Here is a 21,431-nt window from a genome sequence, read left to right as displayed (position 1 = left end):
AAAGGCAGACAGAGTTTTCTGTCTGCCTTTGGCTTTGTTTTATTGGTTTGGGAATACTGAGACAACGCAACCAGTTAGAAGGTGATAGTAGGAATAATATGTGAAGAGGATTTGAGCTAGAGTACTGATGGTAATAGATGTTTTCAAAGGAAATTCAACAGGATACATTGGCTGACTTAGATGAAGGAATGAAGGAGTCAAGGGCAATGCCAAGAAGTTAAGTTGGTGATTAGAATAATGATGGCACCACTGTTGGAAATTACTGGAATAGGATTGGAAATCAGGTTTAGAAGAAGATAATTGGAAAGACTGTGTGTGTGTGTTATTTTCTAAAGTAAACATTGTTTGTTATAAGAAAGAGTTTCCTTCTGCTGATTTTAAGTTGGGTTCCATTAAGATTTAGCTACAATAACCAAACACTGCTCTAGCCAGTTTAAGCAAAAACATACTTTAATGAGAAAGTAGCTACTATAAAATTATTGGAAGTACTAGAGAAGCAGACTTGATGTTGAGCGCCGAAGTCTGGAATAAGACTGCTGAAATAATTGCCAGGAGAGCCACTACCTGGTGGTGTTGAGAGACAAAAGGAAATCATAGGAATTGTATTCAGGAAGCCACTGCCTTAGTTCAGTGATCACAAATGTGTGCTACCACAAATGTGGTTCAGTACTTCCAAGGTGCCAGACTTCAGAACACTTCTGTAATTATAGCCAGCGACTTTATAAACTTGCTTCATAGGAGCAACAAACAAATATCAGCAAAGTTGTTATTTTTTAACTTCCACCTTCCAAAGCTCATTAAAAGCGTGTGTCATTAATGGAACATTAGCTTCAGGGGAGTCTTTGAAGTGTAGTTTCAGCTTTCTAGACTCTACAGTAGAGGGAAGTGTACTGAAGGATGTTGGAATGGATGCCGAGTTCAGGAAATTCACAGTATCTCCCCTTTGGTTACTCAGTGTAACTATCCATTGGACAAGTGAAAAAACACTTAACCTCTCATTCAAAGGAGACTGTTTTGTCTATTAACCTTCTCTGAGTGATCGTTATTTCCATTCTTGTTCAATCACAATCCTAATTTGTTATTCTATAAACTAAGGAATAAAGTATAAATTTATACTTATGACATAAAAAAGCAGAAGGGTGGAAAGGGAAAATATAAATAGATTAATACACATCAATATACATAAAAGAGAGAAAGAAAGAAGTTAGCTAATAAGGTCTATTACTTCAACTAGTCTTACGACCATAATTGATATTTAGAACTTTCTTCCTCCACTATGCCTTAAGTAATCAATTTTCTCTCAGCACTTTAGCTAGTACAGTTCTTTACTGACTGAAGAATCACTGAACCTTTTATCCCTGAGGGGATGCAAGTCCTTGATTGTCCTACCAGTATTGTTTCAGGCTCCCAACCAATTTTACTATTGGACATTAAAATATTAGGGGCACCCCCAAATAATCCCTTGGATATAAACACAAGCTTATTTGCCACATTGTCTATTCTATTTCTCCTTATTGATTAAGGTTAAATAACCCCCCCTCTCAATATATTAATCAACTTTTTGGTCTGTTTGTTCACTGACAAGAGAAAATGAAAATGGCAGTCTCAACATCTAGTTCATTTTCATATGTCTTCCTTGGTGGAAGCATTCTTTCCTTAGAAACTACCGCTTCAGAATCATCAGAACCCAAGTTTGCAGTGATGAGGAACAAAAATTTTGCCACTGGGTTATTAGATACAATCACGAGAGGAATTACAAACCTTCCTTTACCCCTTGGTTACCAAGGTCATGCATTCTGGTTATAGGGGGAAAAATGGCATCATATATAGTCACAGATTTAAAGTATATTCCAAATCTTAAATGCATCATATAGGTCAGCACCAAGCTTCTAAGTTGCCTTTTTCTATCTGGTACCACAATTAGGTATTTACCAGACCAATTCCACAATTCTGTAAGTCCAGCTCCTTCCAGATGATGAGGTACATGTAAAGACCAGTGAATCCCACAGTGCCAACCTATTGCATTACTTTCTTTTTCTGTGTAATGACCTTTTTTATTACAATGAAAGAATATTGTGATGATGAATATGGTATAAAGTGAGGCCATGGATTCTGGGCTTGGAGATGTAGGTTAGGTAGAAAAGACAAATTCTGTTCTCTTTCAATGAAAAGTAATTTCCCTCCCCTCTGTAGGAGATGTGTCCAGTGTTATCAGTTAGTAGGAACTGGTGCCATATTGGAGGCTAAGCATTGATTTCCGCTGTTGGAAGACAAGGTAATCATTTGTTTACAGAAAAGCTCTGAGGAGGGTAAATTCTTATGGCTAGATGTCTACCTGATAGCGTGCCCTGCCGCCATGGCCAGTTTGTTCATGGGTGCTTTGAGCAAACCCTTGAGTAGCTATGGGGTAAACCTGATTGAGGGACGTAAATTCTCACTAAAGGGTATCTGCTGCTTTGCAGTGGATGTCTTTGGATGACAATTCATAAGGGACACAAATATTCTGAAATTCTGGACCAATTCTGAGAGTACATTCTCATATCTCTCCTAGATGCCTTCATTCAACAAATATTTTCTTAAGAGTAGGTGATGTGTTAAGCTATTCTTAACATATGGGATAGAGCAGTGAGCAAAATCCTGGCCTTATGATGTTTACATCATCAGTGCTCTAATCTTGTTCCTTCCAGTTCTTGATCACCCAGGGAAACTATTGGCCACAGACCAGAAATTAGTATAGATCCCTACCTCTGGTCATATCTTTTTCTAGGCAGAGTGCCTGATATGTCTGTCAAATTTCTGTTCTAGAGCTGCGCCGCCCTCCGCGCCGACACCATGCTCCAGTTCCTGCTTGAATTTACTTTTGGCAACGTGGTTGGAATGTATCTGGCTCAGAACTATGACATACCAAACGTGGCTAAAAAACTAGAAGAAATTAAAAAGGACTTGGATGCCAAGAAGAAACCCCCTAGTTCATGAGGCGAATTCCAGCACTGCCTTTTGGATACATTGATTCTGCTGTTCTTGAGGGCCTCCTTATCATCTGAACCAGAAGCTTTTGTTTTAAATTCCAGCCTCAACCATTTTCCTCTTTGCTAGATCCTGCCTTGCCTGAGAGCACAGATGGGGCCAGAAGTTAAGAACCACCCTTTCCATCTTCCTCACCTCATCCCTTCTTCCTCCCAGCCACTTGAGAAGGCCTGACTGGAATTATGGTGCTAGATTAGTAAACGTGACCTTTAATTAGTAGTCTCTTCTTTATTCTTTGGAATTTCTACTCTTTTCTAAAGAAAAATTGATGAGTTTTGTATAGCCGATCAGACATAAATAATGCTAATTTCACAGTTTAGCAATTATAATGGCTGTTTAAACATTTGGTACTAAATTATGTTGTTTTGGGGGGGGGGGAGTTAACTTTTTAAAATTGTATTTGAATTCAGTTTGCCAACATACAGTATAACACCCAGAAATTAGATTGTTTTAAAGTCCTTAAATTTTTTTTTTGATTTAAATTTATTTTTGATTGGTATTCAATTTGCCAACATATAGAATAACACCCAGTGCTCATCCCGTCGGGTGTCCCCCTCAGTGCCCGTCACCCAGTCACCCCCACCCCCGCCCACCTCCCCTTCCACCACCCCTAGTTCGTGTCCCAGAGTTGGGAGTCTTTCATGTTCTGTCTCCCTTTCTGATACTTCCACTCATTTTTTCTCCTTTTCCCTTTATTCCCTTTCACTATTTTTTATATTCCCCAAATGAATGAGACCATATAATGTTTGTCCTTCTCCAATTGTAAAGTCCTTAAAATTAAAGCCCAGAAGCCAGTTACTCTGGAATTATCCCATTTATTTTATGCTGTTATCAGGCAGCTCCATAGTTGCTAATTTAATCAGTAAATTGATTTACTACTCATTAACTGGGGAACTGTATTCTGAGGGACCTGTCAGGAACTAGGGAGTTTAAAAATATGTAAAATAATGGCCTTTATCCTCTGAAGAATTCAGTCTAGTATGCATATCTTTCCCTGAATCATGTCTTTGATTTGGCTCTTCTCCCTCCAAAGAATCATACTCACCTTAAGGGATTATAGGTGCATTTGACATTACATGATGGATAAATGACACGTTGTAAAGGAAAAAAAAAATTCTGTTCTATTGGAGATTTCCCTTCTCCACTTCTAAGTGGGGCTTTAAAGCTGCCAAATATATATTTAATTTCTACATGCAAAAAATTGGCTGATTAGCTCAATGGATAAGAGCCCAGTGATGATTAGAGCACAAGGTGGGGATTCTGGTTCCCTAGGGGCATATAACATATTTTTGCTATTGATCACAGAAGGAATCATGAAAGAGGATGTGAGTAGATTAGCACATTCCCATTAACACACACACACACACACACACACACACACACACACACCAATGGTCATTTCGTAATGATTATAGGTTTATGACTTCATCTTTATATACAATATGAGGGATCCCTGGGTGGCGCAGTGGTTTGGCGCCTGCCTTTGGCCCAGGGCACGATCCTGGAGACCCGGGATCGAATCCCACGTCGGGCTCCCGGTGCATGGGGCCTGCTTTTCCCTCTGCCTATGTCTCTGCCTCTCTCGCTCTCTCTCTGTGTGACTATCATAAATAAATAAAAATTGAAAAAAAAATATATACAATATGATATGATATAGTGGAAAAAAAACCTAAACTGAGTCAGAAGCCTTAGCTTAGCATCTTGATTTCACTTGCTAAGAAAATTACTTAACTTCTAATCCTTTGGTTTTTCTCCTCTAAAGATTGTAACATTTCACCAATTTCCCAGGATTATTGTGAGTTTAAGATATGAAAGTGCTACAAAATGTAATACACAATATATGGAAAATGTATATGTGCAAGGATGTTTGTCAAGATGTTATGGCCTAAATATCCAATAATGGGAGGATATTTAAATAAATATAGAAAGATAATTCTGGTTTCAAAGAACACTTCATATCTTGGGAAATTTTTCATTAAATAATGTTATATGAAAATCTGTCTGATAAAATTGAATTATGAACCAAAGTATGAACAGAATAAAAGTCATACACTTTTAATAACGGTTTTTGAATAACTGGTTAAAAAATTATGGGCAATGTTTGTTTTCTTATTTTCCTGTTTTTTATGTATATATATATATACAAATGGCAAGTTGTATTTTATAGTCAAAAAAGTCATTTAAAATAATATATCAGGGGCATCTGGGTGGCTCAGTGGTTGAACATCTACCTTTGGCTTAGATTGTGATCCTGGAGTCCTGGGATCGAGTCCCACATCAGGCTTCCTGCATGGAGCCTGCTTCTCCTTCCACCTATGTCTCTGCCTCTCTTTCTGTGTCTCTCATGAATAAATAAATAAAATCTTAAAAAAATAATATTTCAGTACAATTTGGTTCTTTGTTAGAAGTAATAGAGTTACTAATATGCTGTGAAATGTATATCTATAGTTCACAGAATATTTGAGAAAAACCATACTTGTTTTCCCATGTGCAGAAACCTTTGTTAAGGATTAATTTCAGGAGATAGGAAAAAATAGTTTAACCAAGCTTCTTGCTTGGTTTCATTGACATGGCTATGAGGTCAGTTTTACCATATACCCATTTTCGTTATGTTGGGACTAGGGGTCGCTACTGGGGTGGGTACTGGCGCAGCTGCTCTGATCTAGGGCTCACAACATTATATAGAACTCCAGGCAGCTGTAGATGAGGATCTACGGGCACTAGAGCAGTCCGTTTCTAAGTTAGAACAGTCCCTCACCTCACTTTCAGAAGTAGGACTTCAAAACAGGAGAGGCTTGGATTTACTACTCCTGAAAGAGGGAGGACTGTGTGCGGCCCTGGGAGAGGAATGCTGTTTCTATGCAGACCACTCTGGAGTCATCAGAGACTCCATGGCCAAACTCAGGGATAGGCTAAATAAAAGACAAAGGGACCGGGAGGCCCAGCAGGGCTGGTTTAAAAGCTGGTTTAATCAGTCTCCCTGGTTGACCACCCTAATCTCTACCATTATGGGCCCTCTAGTTATCCCATTTTATGGATAAGAGAATGAGGCATAGAAATTAAGTATCTCAAAAAAAAAAAAAAAGAAATTAAGTATCTCATTCAGGTCTAAATCAATGTAAGTTGCATAGATTGGATTTGAGCCTAAGCAGTCTGACACTATAGTCTGACTTTCCCACTGCTATGCTGTAGGGGGTGTTCTCTCTCCCTGTCACCAATCTCCATCTATTGAGTGTTTCTTATCTCTAATAAATAAGACACAATCTCTGCCCTATGGGATTTTTATGAATGTAAGTAGGTAGATTAAAATTCAGCAGAATAAGTTAGTCTAAGTATGGATAGAGTCATGGAGGAGTTAAGCAGAAGATGCTATTTCTCCTGGGAAGAGAAAAGAAGTTACACAAGCCTTCATGAGGAGATGACATAGAAGAAGTAAGACAAGAAGTTGGTTGGCACAAAACCAGAAGGCTGGCATCATGGGGAAAATGTTCTATTAACCTTTACTGAAAGAGCCTGTGTCTTAATTTTATATTCTCTGTGTTGGGCGTGGTGGCCATCACATGCTGAGCAAGCTCTCAAATGACCCCACATGTAGGCAAGACAAAAGATGACAAAAAGGCCCAAGTAGTTTGTTGGGGTGAGGCAGGATGATTTCATATATTACCTTCTATGGTCAACAGATGCTGATGGTGATATCTGAGCTGAGCTGTTTCCCTCCCTGGATAATCTTGTTCCTATAAGGCCAAATAGAACATGCTGTGCCAGTTTGTAAAATCTCTCAAATGTTTTTGATTTGGAATTTTGAACTAAAGTGAATCTTTTCACTTATTCTTGGAAAAATATGATTTCCTACTTAGTCTTTTTTAAAGGAGTAATTTGAAAGCTTTGCAAAAACAAATTTTACCAAACATTAAAAAAATGTGAAACACAATTCTGATGAACCAAGAATAAAAAACTTGAAAAATATGGAATATAATTTCTTTTTTTTTTTGGAATATAATTTCTAAAGAGATTCGTTTAACAGCCAGAGGTGAAATATTTAACATAATTTGCTTGAGGTTTTTATTGAATCCATGTTTAGAACTGAAACTTTTATCAGAGTCAACATCAGTGATGGATTATGTCTGTCCCAGATTTTCAGGATAGCCAATGAAAATAGAAATGGCTTCCTATACTTACTGGTTACCCCTTTATACTATGAGAGGCTGCATTTACAGTAACTAGGGAAGACATAGAGATATGTTTGTTGGAGTTACCAAAATTTGTGAAAGGCAAAGATACTATTTTATGGCTTCTACATTTATACTGTCAGCAGAAATATGCAAACTTGCAAATCCTACATCTAAGCTCGATTCTTAGTAATTTATATTTTTATATGTTAATAGCATAGTACTGCTGTGGATTTAGTCCAGCGAATCAAGTGTTTCATTATGTTTCACTCTTGCTGCTCTTGGACAGAGTTGGCTTAGGTTAATGAGGTTTTGGGAACAAGATTATCACAGTGCCTTAGAAACTATTCTCAAAGTACTGGCTGAACCACTGAGATTTTTGTCTTGAGAATGTGTCATAAAATTATGAAAGTGATTGCTGTAAATTACTGAGGACTGTCATAAAGAATGTGGTCCTCAGTAAAGAATATAGCATACTGGGATATTGGAACAAAACTGAAAGCAAAACAAATGTCAAGGTTTCTAAGGAAGCACTGAAGTAGATAGATTTTGCTGGCTTGAAGTGAAAGGATATGAGGATTGGGAGAGCTCCTTGTAGTAGACATGTGGTATGTTTGTGGAAACTTGTCCTGAGGAAACATATCAAAAGCAAGAGAGGAGAAACTGTTATTCATATAAATGTTTCTCGTAGCTTTATTTATATTAACAGAAACATAATATTCTTTCTTATATCTTAACTTGGTTGAGAACTAACTGCCCCCAAACTGACTTATCTGAATGTTTCCTGGGCACCTAAAGTGGACTCTACCAGTCCAGCCAATGATGTTTAAGGATGAATAATAATCAGCGAATATGCTCTTGCCCACTGCTCTGTATACTATACTGTACGCACTTCCTATTCCAGGATGATGGGTTCATCATTGATCCCACCAGTCACTTGCCCAAATGGACTCAGATCTGCCTTACAACGCTAACTCATTTCCTTGTATTCCCCTTAGTGTTCTAGTTTACTGCATCGTCATATTTTTTCCCACACTTTTACAATAACCTCCTAAACTGCCTCGCTGCCTTCAGGATTCCAACCTTCTCCATGCCATCTATTCCAACCTCAATTTCAACTATTTGCATGTTACCACAAGTTCTTAGATCAATAGCTTAGATTTTGATACTAAATTCTATGCGCCTGCTAAGTAAACTCCAAATTCCTTAGCACTGTGATATCGGGATAAATATCCCAATGAGCTCTACCATCCCTTGTTCCACAACTTAGCCCTTTTTCCCCATATGGATCTATGTATCCAGATGCTGAATATACCTAACACTACAGTCTCACCCTCATAACACTCCCTTAAAGGTCCATCTTTTCCTTTTATTTTTTGTTTTATTTCATTTTTTTTTTTCAAATTTAGATTCAGTTAGCCAACATATAGTGCTATATATTGGCCATCTTTTCCTTTTCTTATTTTCCATTTCTTAGGCAATCCTGTGAACTTTTTTTTATGTGCACTTTTATTATGTTTATGCATTTTGTCTCAAGCTATAGCTGGTTAATTGTTTATACATATCTCTCTTCCTTAGTAGATTATAAGCTTATTGAAAGGCAATAATCCTACATTTCTCACCTAGGATGTTAAGCCTACTTTTTTGCTCATGTAATATCAGTCTTAACTTATAATAAATCTCAAAGTATGTTTGTTGCATCATTAAACAAAATATTTTATTAACTAATATATGATTTTATATAATTATAAGGATAGCTTTATATAACCAATATATACTGAGGGATTCAAATTGACTATTCACATTGATACTTAAATAAGTCAACTTAGAGTTATGAGAATGCCAACATTTATTATGAAAAACTATGTGCCTAGTGGTGATCTACTGCTGATCTGTTGGTTGGATTCAGTTGCTGATTCAGATGTATGTATTGTGGGCCTACTATGTCCCAAGCTCTGTAATGAGAGCTAGAAAGATGAATAAAATATAGCTCTACCCTCATTGATCTTACAGTATTGTTAGAGAGAAGAGCAATAAAAGTACCAATTCTTAAAAAAAAGATTTGTTTATTTTAGAGAGAGTGAGAGATGGAGAGAGAAAGATAGAACGCAAGAGCAAATGAACAGGAGGAGGAGCAAAGGGTGAGAGAATCCTGAAGCAGACTCCCTGCTGAGCAAGGAGCCCATTGCAGGGCTTGATCTCAGGACCTGAGATCATGACCTGAGCTGAACAAGAGTTGGCTGCTTAATGGACTGAGGCACCCAGTTGCCCCCAAAGTACCAATTTTAATATTAAATAACAGGTACCGTAATAAAGGAAGGCAGAAGGTGCTTGGGACACATAGAATAGTAGAATGTTACAGGAAGGCTTGTTTAGGGGAGACTGACTATTCCAGGTAAGGGGCAACCATTGAAACATCAAAAGAAGACACTGTGCTTGGTTTTTATAAAGAGTTAAATAAATACGATTTGATAAAAGATAGAGAGTGTGTATGTGTTGGTAGAAGTTGAGGAAGTTGGTGATGAAAGGGAGAGACTTGAATTAAAACCTTTGTCTAGGAGGAAATGGGGTAGTGGAACATCTTGCATTGATCCAAGATCTTGAATTCTGTTCAGAAGAAAATGAGAAAGCACTGAAGTTGATTAGCTAAGTGGATAATTAGAATACTTAGAAAGCACATTCTAGACACTTTATATATATCATCTCATTTAATTTTCTCCTTACCAGATAGATGTTATTTATCTCTGATTTACTGAGGTGGAAAGTGAGCTATCTCTTCTTTCCCTTCCTCTCAGAGCTATCTCTCATCATTTATCTTTATTTATATTGTCTCTTCAAAGATTTCTGTGACATTGCTGTCTACATTTTTCTTCCATGGGAGAAAAATAGGACCAGGAGTGCTGGAGAGAAAGGAGAATGGGATTTTAAGTATGTTCACTGGAGAAAGCTTCATTTTAAGTAGCTTGGCCAGAGAAGTTGACATTTGGGAAACTAGTGATGGTAAGGGAGTAGGTCATGAAGATGTCTTGGGGAAGAGCATCCCAGGCATGCTATCAGCTAGCGCAAAGGCCCAAGGCAGAGCCATGCTCTGCTTGCTTAGGAATAGCAAAGAAAGTGGAGCTGAAGCATATCCCATCTTCCCTTAACTAAATACCTGTAGAGAGTAGGTATGTAATAAATATTTGTTAAGTAAGTAGATGGGTAAATGAAGAAAGGTCATGTATCAGGGTCTCAACTGGTTTGCTCTACCCCAAGTCCTTTTCATTATATTGCCCTGCCTCTCAATACTTAATTCCTAAATGGCTGAGGTCACTTACACAGTGCTCAAGTAGAATCTCAATGAATGAGTATCCATTAAGGATTCTGTACAAACCCATCTATATTTTACATGTAGATGTGTGTGCCATCTCTGCAGACAAATACTCTTTCATGTGTCTTTATGAGAAGCAACAGTGACACACAGTGGTTGATTGAGTAAATCAGACATGTACTCCCTCCAGATATCCCAGAAGGTATAGCAGGTATTTCTCAGACTTTCTTTCTTGGGAAGTTGGTTGTCTTGTTAATTCAGGCAGGTATTAACTACCCAATATATTCAGCACATCCCTCGTTGTAAGCTGTCAGACCGTGACACAACATCACATAATGTGACGTTACATGATACATAATGCCTGAATTAAATAAAAAAAAAATCCAGACACTTCTTTCAGTGAAATAGTAGGTAGGTAATCTGAATATTTGGGTAATTGGCTCTAGGAAGAGAGAGGCATCATTATTTCAGGCTCCCTAGTGAGCGTTAATTAGCCATATTGCTTCATTGTGTGACAAAGAGAACACTGCTAGTAGTGCTAAATCTATAATGACATCCTGGCTTTAGGAGCACAGGTATTTTAAACTACCTTGACTGACTGACATGCAGGTAATTCTATTCAGAACCTAGCAGTGAACTCAGGCAATTGGCACAGTCTCTCCTCCAAGGGGCATAGATTTGTTGTTGTGACTCAGACATTTCCTTTCCTTTGTCTCACCACCTCCCTGGATCCCCACGGTCCTCTAACTGGGGAAAATCAGCAAGTATTTGCAACAGCAGGCCTGTGTTCTCTCTGGGCTTTGAGAACAATACATCTATGTTTCTGAAACATCAAGTTCTGCACAAAGAGATTCAATAGCTCTTAACATTTAAAGATGGGCCATGACAGCTAGGAAGGGCTTTCTGAGGCTCTGTGATTCACTTTAATCCTTTGTTTGCAGATGTGGCAGGAAGGCTAGTTGCAGAGAAGGATAATTTTTAAAAGTTTGTCTGGTGCCAACATTCAACATTTTTTTGTTTTTTGTTTTTTTGTATTAATAATAATAACACCAGAAATCATCTAAATGGATAAAGCACCAGCACAGACCTTCTGTTGTCATACCTTGAGCAATGGATGAATTGTCCTGTGTATAGGGAAGAGATGCTGTTCGACCTCTTTCTCAAGGAAATGCTTTTGATCTATATTTTACCCAGTGGGGTGGTGGATTTTCCCTACCATCCTCTCAACTGTGCCCTTGGAGAACAAGGATACACACAAGAGAGATGAACACTACTTGGAACAGTTTAAGGCCAAGGAGTCAGAGAGAAGCTGACTGGCTTATGTTTGTCACTGTAGCCTCTGAGAACACCAGGAACTAGGACTTGAGAGTCTCAAGTCTGTGCTGACAGAGCTCCTGAGATGCTGAGGTGAAAGCACCATTTACTAACAACTGCCTAGAGAAGGTGCCTCTCAGTGACTTCTGACATTTATTAAATGTGAACTTCTTTCAGTGGGTTTATAAGGGTCTGTTTGTGAATGGTGGATCCAAAAATTGAACTTGAGTATGTAACTGAGACTAGTATTATCTAGGCATGAATTCATTGTGGGCAAAGAAAGGGAAGAAAGAAACTCAAAATGAAGTAAGAGTTATTACATCATGCTGAGGTAGGAAACCCAAAGGACTGACTTCTGGCCCTGCACTATGTTTGGCAGAGGCAACACCAATATTTAGCAAGAATCTTTCTTTAGTAATCTTTTAATCTCCTTTCCATTATTTTGCCCTCTGCTTAAAATAATGATAACAGTAATGGTATTTATATAGCATTTTATGGCTAAATAAAAGAATTCGTATACATATTAGCTCACTTGCTCCTAATGTGATCAACATAAGTATTTGTTAACTCCCCCTCAGCATGACAAATCATTTGCTAAACATCTTCCCACTCTTCAGTGGGTTTGATTCATTCTCATTTTACTAATTCAACTCACTATTTTTCTGGATTAAAACAATAAGATTGAAATAAAACTAAAAAGTCCTTGTCTGCCGTTCTCTCTTCAATGGTTTATAAATATGAAAACTGTGACAGTGATTTTTTTTGTGGGTACAAGAAAGAGGAAGGAAGATGAAAGGAGATGCTGTGGGAAAGAAAGCATTCTTCTCCAGATAGGAAGGTATAAGGCCAAGTCTGGAGTTTATGTGAAGTAAAGGACACTTGTGTAGTAGACTGATATTTTTGCCTCCTGTGGCCAATGTGGCAAAATCAGCAAGTTTCAATAGAGTAGGAGTTTCTAATTATAATATAGTAGGAGTTTCTAATTATAATTTTTCTGATTCCAAGGATTATAATTATTTTATATGTGAAAATTAAGAATTCCACATGCCAGAGTTTTATTGATAATGAGATTACATGGAAATGTTTCATCGATAATACATTTAATTGGTTGCTACAGATAGAAACTGTTATTGTTTATTAGGATTCCTGGTGAGGGGTCACCTTGAAGAGGAGGTAAAAATGATATTATTTTGACTTTTACTAAATCCTCTTAAATAGAGGCCTTGGATTTTTCCCAAAAGAATGGGAAAACCTCAAACCATGTCAACCACATATTTTGGTGATTGTAACTGTTATTTATTTATTTATTTATTTATTTATTTATTTATTTATTTAAATTTATTAATTAAAACAAGATCCAGTGGATCTTGTTTTGTACATTGAAAATAGAAGTGAATTACTTATGACTAGTATAGCATTTTAGAGCTTGACAGAAAATCTAGTTTTTTTATTTTATTTTATTATATAGCTAAACAACTTGAAGGCCAGACACATCAGATGACTTGTTCAAACTAGTTATAGAACTAATTTGGGACAAAACAGAAAATGGAACCTAGTTCTTAGTCTTGGTCAAATGCTTTTTCTGATAAAATGTTTAGCCTAACTCATTTCTTTACAAACTCCCATTAGCCAGAGACATCATTAGTGAACCGAAACATTCTTTTTTAAAAAAATAATTTTTACAGAGGTAGGGGGGAGAGAGAGAGAGAGAAAGTGTAAGCAGGGAGACGCGGAGAGGGAAAGAATCTCTAGCAGACTCCCTGCTGAGCATGGAACCTGACCTGGGGCTTGATCTTAGGATTCTGAGATCATGACCTGAGCAGAAACAGAGTGGGATTCTCAATGCACTGAGCTACCCTGGCACCCTGGCACCCTAAACCAAAACATTATAAGATGATTTTGCTTTCTTCTTTCTGGCATATGTTTTCATAAAGTGTTGGAGTCTCAGCCTCTGATGGTGTGGGCTCACATGTCTTTTTTTCTTTCCTTTTTTTTTTTTTTTAAAGTTTTCATTTATTTATTTGATAGTGAGAGAGCACAAGCAGGGGGAGTGAGTGGCAAAGGGAGAAGGAGGCTCCTCACTGAGCAGGGAGTCCCAGTAGGGATTGATCCCAGGACCCGGGGATCATGACCTGGCCCAAAAGCAGACACTTATTTAACTGAGCACCATGGGGCTCAATGTCTTTGAGGCACACCTCTCATGCATGGGCTATTCTGGGCTGGATTTTTACATTATCAGCATCTTTGAGTGCCTAATTCTGAGGCTGTATATTAGTTTGGCTTTACATATATGGTGTCTCTGGCTTCAATTCACTTTTAAGGGTAATGAGAGACAGTGAGCTTTGCTAAAATATTTCTCCATAGTACTTTGATTTGAGATTTTTTATTGAGAATTAGTATTTTAAATCAAGAAGGAGAATGCAAAGACTGGAAAGAGAGGATAAATGGAAAGATAGAAGGAAATGAAAACAGAACTAGAACTAAAAATCTAATGTCAGCAAATCTCAGTTAATGCTTATGGATCAGATATAATAATTAAATCAGAGGCCAATGAATTACCTCTTATGGCACTCAGCACATTATAGAATTCTTTTGCATGTGTTATATTATCTGATCCTCACAACAGCTCTGTAGGGCAGAAATGATTATAAATAGTTTAAAAATTTTAAAACCCCTAAGATTCAAGTATTATAGTGACTTGCTCACATTCACCCAGCTTATAAGGGGCAGAAAGAATCCAAACCACAAGTTTCTGGCTGAGATTGGGTGCTCTACTAAGTATACCACCCTACTTCACAGTCATTTCAAATGACTCAGATACAACATGAAATTTGGTTGGTTGGAGCTTTGTGGCTGTTAGGCAGAAGTCATAAGTTCGATTTTTGTGTATTTCAGTAGCTACTTAAAGTGAAAGCCAGAGTCAATTACAACATACTTGAATACTATTTAGTTTTAACCAGAACAAGGTATCTGTGTGTTTGGTTATGAACCACCCCCTCCTTTGCTGGAACAAGAATGTATGATCTCCATCTTATTGGTAGAGGGTTAAACCATCTTTGCATATAAAGGATGGCATATTTTTATTATTGCATTATGATATTTAATATTGCTTCAATATGTGAATTTGCAAAGGCTATTAGTACTATAGCCTAAATACCCACAGTTTAAGTCCCTGCTACAAGGTAAGTGGAGGGACTTTGAGAATATGGTTCCAAATATCATCCACAGCATAGAGTTTTATATTTTCCAGAATAAGGAATATTTTTTTAAGTTACCATGGAGGTTGACAAAGGTCCTATGAGAATATGGGACGAGAAAAAAAAAATCCCTTCTTAGATAAATGTTTGGGCCTCATGTATTTAGTAAGGCCATCAGCTTGAACTAATGGGTAGATGCAATATTGTGATCTTCAGAGAAAACATTTTTCAGAGAATTGTGCCTTGAAATCCTCAGGCTTGATTAGTTTTTCTTAAGGGAGGACCAGGCAGGGGGTGATCGCATTTGCCTGGCAGCGTATCATTTCTGGGGAACATATGTTTACATTTTGCTGAATTACAGAACTCTACAGCAGTTATTGGAGAGCTAAAGATATATTCATATTGAACAGTAGGCAACCACATGTTGATAATGAGCCCATTTTGTGCCTTGGCTTGTGAAAAGACTGAAAATGCCTTATTCTGTGTTATTTTTTTCCTTCTGACAGTACTGATACACTGCCACAGGCAGTCTAAAAATAATAGCGTGAGCTTAACTGACAATTGCAGGTGTATTTACACTGATATTCTGATATTAGCGTATTGCTTAAAAATATTACTGGAGGTAATACAGGATGCATCCAAACTTTCTTTATTAGAGAGAAAAAACTGGCAGAAAAGACAAGGAGTGTTTCTTTATAATGATCGAAGAGATATTCGTGGCTATTTTAATAATCTGCCACAATGATCTGATTCTTTCCTAAATCTGTGTTCTGTGGACTGAAAGGAAGAGAATCAATCTGAGAAAGTTATCATTAAATGCCCCTCTCCTCTCTGTCTCTCTCACACACATGCACACATATCTACATGCACGCACAGCAAACAGTTTGAAAATCATGATTTGGAAACCTAAATCTGTAAGGGTGATCAGAAGCCTCTTGCCTCTGACTTTGCATCCCATCCTCAAGATCCACTTCCCATTCTTCTCTCTATTGATTGCATGAACAGGTTCTTCTGCTTCCATTTGGATTCCACCAGTGGAGGATACATCAGGGCATTAAAGTGACTTTGAAGTATGTATTTCACTAGCAGCCTCCCTGGAGGTCTCTAGGTTTTTTCTCCTAACAAAGGCTGCAGCTCTTCTTGGGAGCCCATCCCCAAAGCTACAATTCTCACCAGATTGCAGGTAGATCTCCCTTCCCCTTGCAACCGGGCGGCAGGAGGTAATGACCTCCTACTGTTGCCAGACCCATGTGCCTAGGCCATCCCTTATTGTTTCTCTTAACCCAGATTATAGCCATAGCCCTCATAAATAGTTCTTTGTTGAACTTTTTTTCAATTACCCTGTTTGAGTATGCCTTCTGTTTCCTATGAGGACCCTGAACTGAAGAAGATGCTGTGCACAGGCACTGTGATCAGCCGCTGAGGTTGTAAGGCAAACAAAACCCAGACCTTCCCTCAAGGAACTGATTGATCACAGTTAAGGTGGAGTATTACACAATGGCAAAGCATAGAAAAGGTTATCTAAATTAAGCTGGGAGTGTGCTAAAGGAAGAATTCTTTTGGAAGAGATTATGCTTGATGTGAAAGCTGTTTTTGAAAAATTCAAATATACATAAAAATAGAAAAATATTGTGATTAAGTTGTGAGTAACATCACTTGGTCTTAATCATAATCAGTTCTATCAACTAAGGGCCAACTTTATTAACTTCATCTTCCTCCCCACCCCTTCCCCAGGATGATCTTGAAGTAATTTCTGGAAAATATATAAGTTCATCTCTAAATATTTTAGCATGTTATCTCTAAAACACAAGCACAGTTTTCATCATCCTCAAAAAATATCAACTCTATAATACCTCAGTATTATCAAATAATGTTCAAAATTATAAAGTTGTAGTATAAATGTTCTTTTATTTCCAGTTTATTTATTTGAATCTGGAATCAAATAAGGTTTATAATATTGGTCTCTTCCAGTTTATAAGTCCCCCCTTATATATATATATATATATATATATATACATATATATATATATATATGTATATATATATATATATACTCTCCCCACTTACAATTTCTTTGTAGCCATGGGGTCTTGTTTTTACTACTTATTGCTCTGACTGCTTTAATGGGATGGCTCAGAGGGTCACTGGATCTTTCAGAATACTGCTTGAATTGAGTATTGGAAAGTTGACTAAGTGTGTGGGCAAGGGGGCTGGGAAGGAGAGAGCAGGAGAAAAGAGAAGGACTTCCAAATAAAAATAGTGTGTGGGAAGGCAAGAAGGTATAAAATGCCATGATGCAATAGCAAAGCTATATTCTGTGTTGAGTATGCTGGTAGCAAGGAGTTTGTTTAAGGTCATGGAAGATATGAACCACCAAGACAGATGGAGCTTGATCACAAGGAGCCATGTGTGCTAACCTGGGAAGTTGCAATGTTAAGTTATAGGGAACCATTGAAGGATGTAAAGCAAGGAAGTGGCATTAGATTAATAATTCAGAAAGATTTCTCTGGCGGTTCTGTAGGGAATGGTTTTGTAGTCCAAGGGTTAGACTTAAACCTTTCTCCCTTCCCATATTATGTAACTATGGTAAAAAGAGAAGCAGTGATGAACTAACCCAAGGCAGTAGCAGACGGAACAGAGATGCTGTTTGTAAGGTTAAATCTGTAGGGTTTGGTTAATGACTGCATAAGGAGTAAGGGGTTGGGTGAGAGGGAAGCCTGAGAAAGTCAGGTTTCTGGACAACATCTAGGCTCCTAAGCTAATACTCATTCCACTTCTTGTGGCTTTTATTGTTGCTGAGTTGTTCTGATACTTTTGAATAATCTGCAAAACAGTACAAAGAAGACACAGAATTATTTTTGCTTAATACACATCTGAACTGGCTATTTGTCTGCCAGAATTTGACTACAGCATTTATAGTTCTATTATTAGCATTCTTGTTTTCTTCTTTGAGATGAGAGAAGAATGAGTATAAAAAGGCAAGAAGTTGGGATGGGCGTTCTGGACTAGATTGTGGCTTCACAGAAATTAGGGAATGAAAAGAAGGGCACACAGAAACATTGAGAGCTTTACTCTATCCTTTCTACTCATGTGAAATAAAATACTCCGGGGGCTCCTGGATGGCTCAGTCAGTTAAGCATCTGCCTTTAGCTCAGGTCAGGATCTTGAGATTCTGGGATGGAGCCCAACGTGGGGCTCTCTGCTCGGCAGGGAGTCTGCTTTTCCCTCTTCCTCTGTGCTCTCTCTCTCAAATAAATAGAAAATCTTAAAAAACAACAACAACAACAAAACCACACACTCTATGCTTGCAACTCAAAGGATGGTGTGCAACAGCAGCAGGAACATCACCCAGGAGCTTGCTAGAAATGAAGACTTACAGGCTCCATCTCAGACCTACAGAGTCAGTATGTGCATTTCAACAAGATCCTGAAGTGATTTGTCTGAACATTAAAGTTTGAGAATCACTGCTCTAGACCATGGGGGGAAGTGAACTTTTTGTGATTCTATCTTAACTCCCTTAAAAGAGCAAGATTCTTTATTATAACAAAACATTTATTTAGTGAAAATTCTATAGGAATTTGAAGGAGTGTAAGGAAAGTATAGCATAGCAATTTAGGATTTGTACTTTGCCTGGAGTTAATTTGGGTTCAAATCTGGCGTCATGCCTATGTGACTACAGGGTGGATACTTGATCTTTCTACAGTTGGTATTGCCACTTGTAAATGTGAATTCAGAGTCCTTACCTCTAAGGTTTTGTAAGGTTCAAATGAGACAGTATTTGTGGAGCAATTAGCACAGTTCCTATTATACAGGAAATAAATTATAAATATTAACCGTTATTATTAAAACTTAATAGCTTAAGAATGTCTTAAACACATCTTGAATGTGTTTAATGCCTCGTTGGATGCAACAATACAGTGTGCAGGGACCTCATTCTTTTCAAATTGGCAACATTCTTGGAGAATATGCTACTATTCAAGTATCTGAAGATATTTCTCAGAGAAAAATAAGTCTTCAGTGTGATGGTTGTATGCATTTCTGAAATGATGATATCCTGGAAATAGTGAAATATCAACATTAGAACTTAAAACATATTTTACTCAGGAATTTACTTGTATATTCTCATATAACCTATTTAGGTGAACTATGCAGAAAAATCCCCTTTCTTTTTCCTTTTTTTAAAAAAGATTTATTTACCTATTTTGAGAGAGAGACAGAGAGTGTGCCTGTGAGTGGGGAGATGGGCAGAGGAAGAGAATCTTCAAGCAGACCCCTCACTGAGTGCAGAGCCTGAGGTAGGGCTTAATCTCACTACTCATGAGATCATGTTCCAAGCTGAAACCACAAGTTGGATGTTTAACTGACTGAGGCACCTAGGATTCCCAGAAAAATCCCTTTTCTTAAAAATATCTCTTGAACTTTAGTGAGTTTGAATCATTCTTCGTGTTTCTAGCCATTTATATATTTTTTGGTGTCTCTATCCTAAGGCAATCTTGATGATATTTCACATTAGATGCTGAATGATCCAACCACTGTGTGTGTCTTGAGATATTCTGAATCGGTAATGCCAGAAAGCAGCAGTAACCATTACATCTAACTATAAACAAACAGAAACAAAACAAACTTCTGGGCCTTTATAACCTTCAGGACTATCTGACTTATTCTCTAATCACCCACACGTTTTTTAAAAGCCATATTATTACTCCCTAGCAAGCATTTTAAACTAGAGAGGCCCATACTATGGAGGGTAGAATGAAGTCAGAGAAATAAACCCCAGATTGTCTTTCTTATTACAGAGCTCAGCATTTTTATGTTCCCTCATCAACAAAAAGACTCCCCCCACACACACCCTTGGTGCTTTCTATTTATGTTCACCTGCTACTCAATTAACACCCCATCAAACCACACACTTGCAGGGGGTTTATTGTCAGACCACTGCACTGCCGTCTTTAACCCTCTATCTAACCTATATTACACATGGAGTTAAAAACAGTCCCCTGACTGTGCTTAGAAAACATGTCTTTTCATTTGGTGTTCGTATAAGGTTTTCCTTGTGTGCAGTACCCTCGGTGTTCATAAACTTATAACTGTATCTACATGTGTCTGACATTTATTACCTTCCATAGGACCATAAAACACACTTTTCTCTTTTAACTGCGTCTGCTGACATGTTACATAAAATAAACTTTAAATATTACCTATAAATTAATTAGCATTTTCCCTCTATTAGAAAAGGCAGATGTAGTCTTACCAACACTGCTTTAGTATAGTTAGAAGTTTTAATTGGATTCTCTGTGCAAAACAATGGCATTACTCTAACCCAGTTTTACTCCGCATGTAGTTATAGCTATGTATTTTTATTAGCCAAATAATACATATTCATTTGTAGAAAATTAAGGAAATACAGAAAAGTTTCAAGACCAAAATTAATATCTCTTCCCCAAATTATTTCACTAATCTCATAACCCCTATTATTTTGGTCTTTTAAAAAATAAATAACTATTAATTCTTTTATAGGATCCCTATTTATAAATACTGTGTTTTTATATAAATATTTTATATATATCCTGAGCTTTATATAAATGTATTTTTCATGCAAAATTTGGCAGTGAGCTCATATTTTATACATTGTTTTGTATCCAGTTCTCATTACTTAATTGTGTAATTATCAAGTCTCATGTGGTTAAGTACTCTTTTTTTAAATTTTTATTTATTTATGATAGTCACAGAGAGAGAGAGAGAGAGAGAGAGAGAGAGGCAGAGACATAGGCAGAGGGAGAAGCAGGCTCCATGCACCGGGAGCCCGATGTGGGATTCAATCCCAGGTCTCCAGGATCGCGCCCTGGGCCAAAGGCAGGCACTAAACCGCTGTGCCACCCAGGGTTCCCTTTTTTAAACTTGTTTTTGAATACTGTTGTTCATCTTAAGAAGATACTGTAATGTTTTTTTATCATTTAGATGAGTTCAAAATTTTTGTTGATTCCTTCACCAAGAGAAATTCCTAGAGATGAAATCACTGTATCAAAGACTCTTAAAATCTTTTGTTAGAAGCTTTCCTGAAAGGCTGTAAAATTTACATGTCCACACTGTATCCAGTTTTAATATTTTTTATAGAATCAATGTGATAGTTGACCATTGCTATTTCAGTATTCACTTCTTTAGTTACTAGTTAAGTTGAACATTTAAAAACATTGCTATATTGTGTTATCATTACGGTTTTGTAGATCATACTGATAAAATTCTTAAGCTCTAAAAATATATAAATTTTAGTTCAAATCCAGACCTCATCACTAACTTGGGCAGAGCTAAAGTTCATGTGTAAAATTGTTTCCTCAAATGTAAATGGTGATAGTATCAGCCTCTATTTTTATAGAATGGGGTTGCCTGGGGGCTCAGTTGGTTAAGTATCTGTCT

At 37.3% G+C, this 21,431-nt stretch overlaps 1 protein-coding gene across 1 annotated transcript in view; it reads left to right on the top strand.

The window, feature by feature from the left end:
• The window catches only part of LOC112919806 (short transmembrane mitochondrial protein 1-like), a 295,192-nt gene extending 291,367 nt beyond the window's left edge, over positions 1 to 3,825 (top strand). Inside the window, exon 3 of the mRNA XM_072738224.1 lies at positions 2,806 to 3,825. Coding sequence (XP_072594325.1) covers positions 2,806 to 2,976 — 171 coding nt within the window. The 3' untranslated portion in view covers positions 2,977 to 3,825. The remainder of the gene's footprint in view (positions 1 to 2,805) is intronic.
• Positions 3,826 to 21,431: the final 17,606 nt, after the last annotated feature.

Source organism: Vulpes vulpes, chromosome 15 (assembly GCF_048418805.1).
Source record: "Vulpes vulpes isolate BD-2025 chromosome 15, VulVul3, whole genome shotgun sequence".
Taxonomy (NCBI): domain Eukaryota; kingdom Metazoa; phylum Chordata; class Mammalia; order Carnivora; family Canidae; genus Vulpes; species Vulpes vulpes.
The sequence above is the reverse complement of the archived record's forward strand: the minus strand, read 5'-3'. Positions and strand labels throughout refer to the sequence as shown.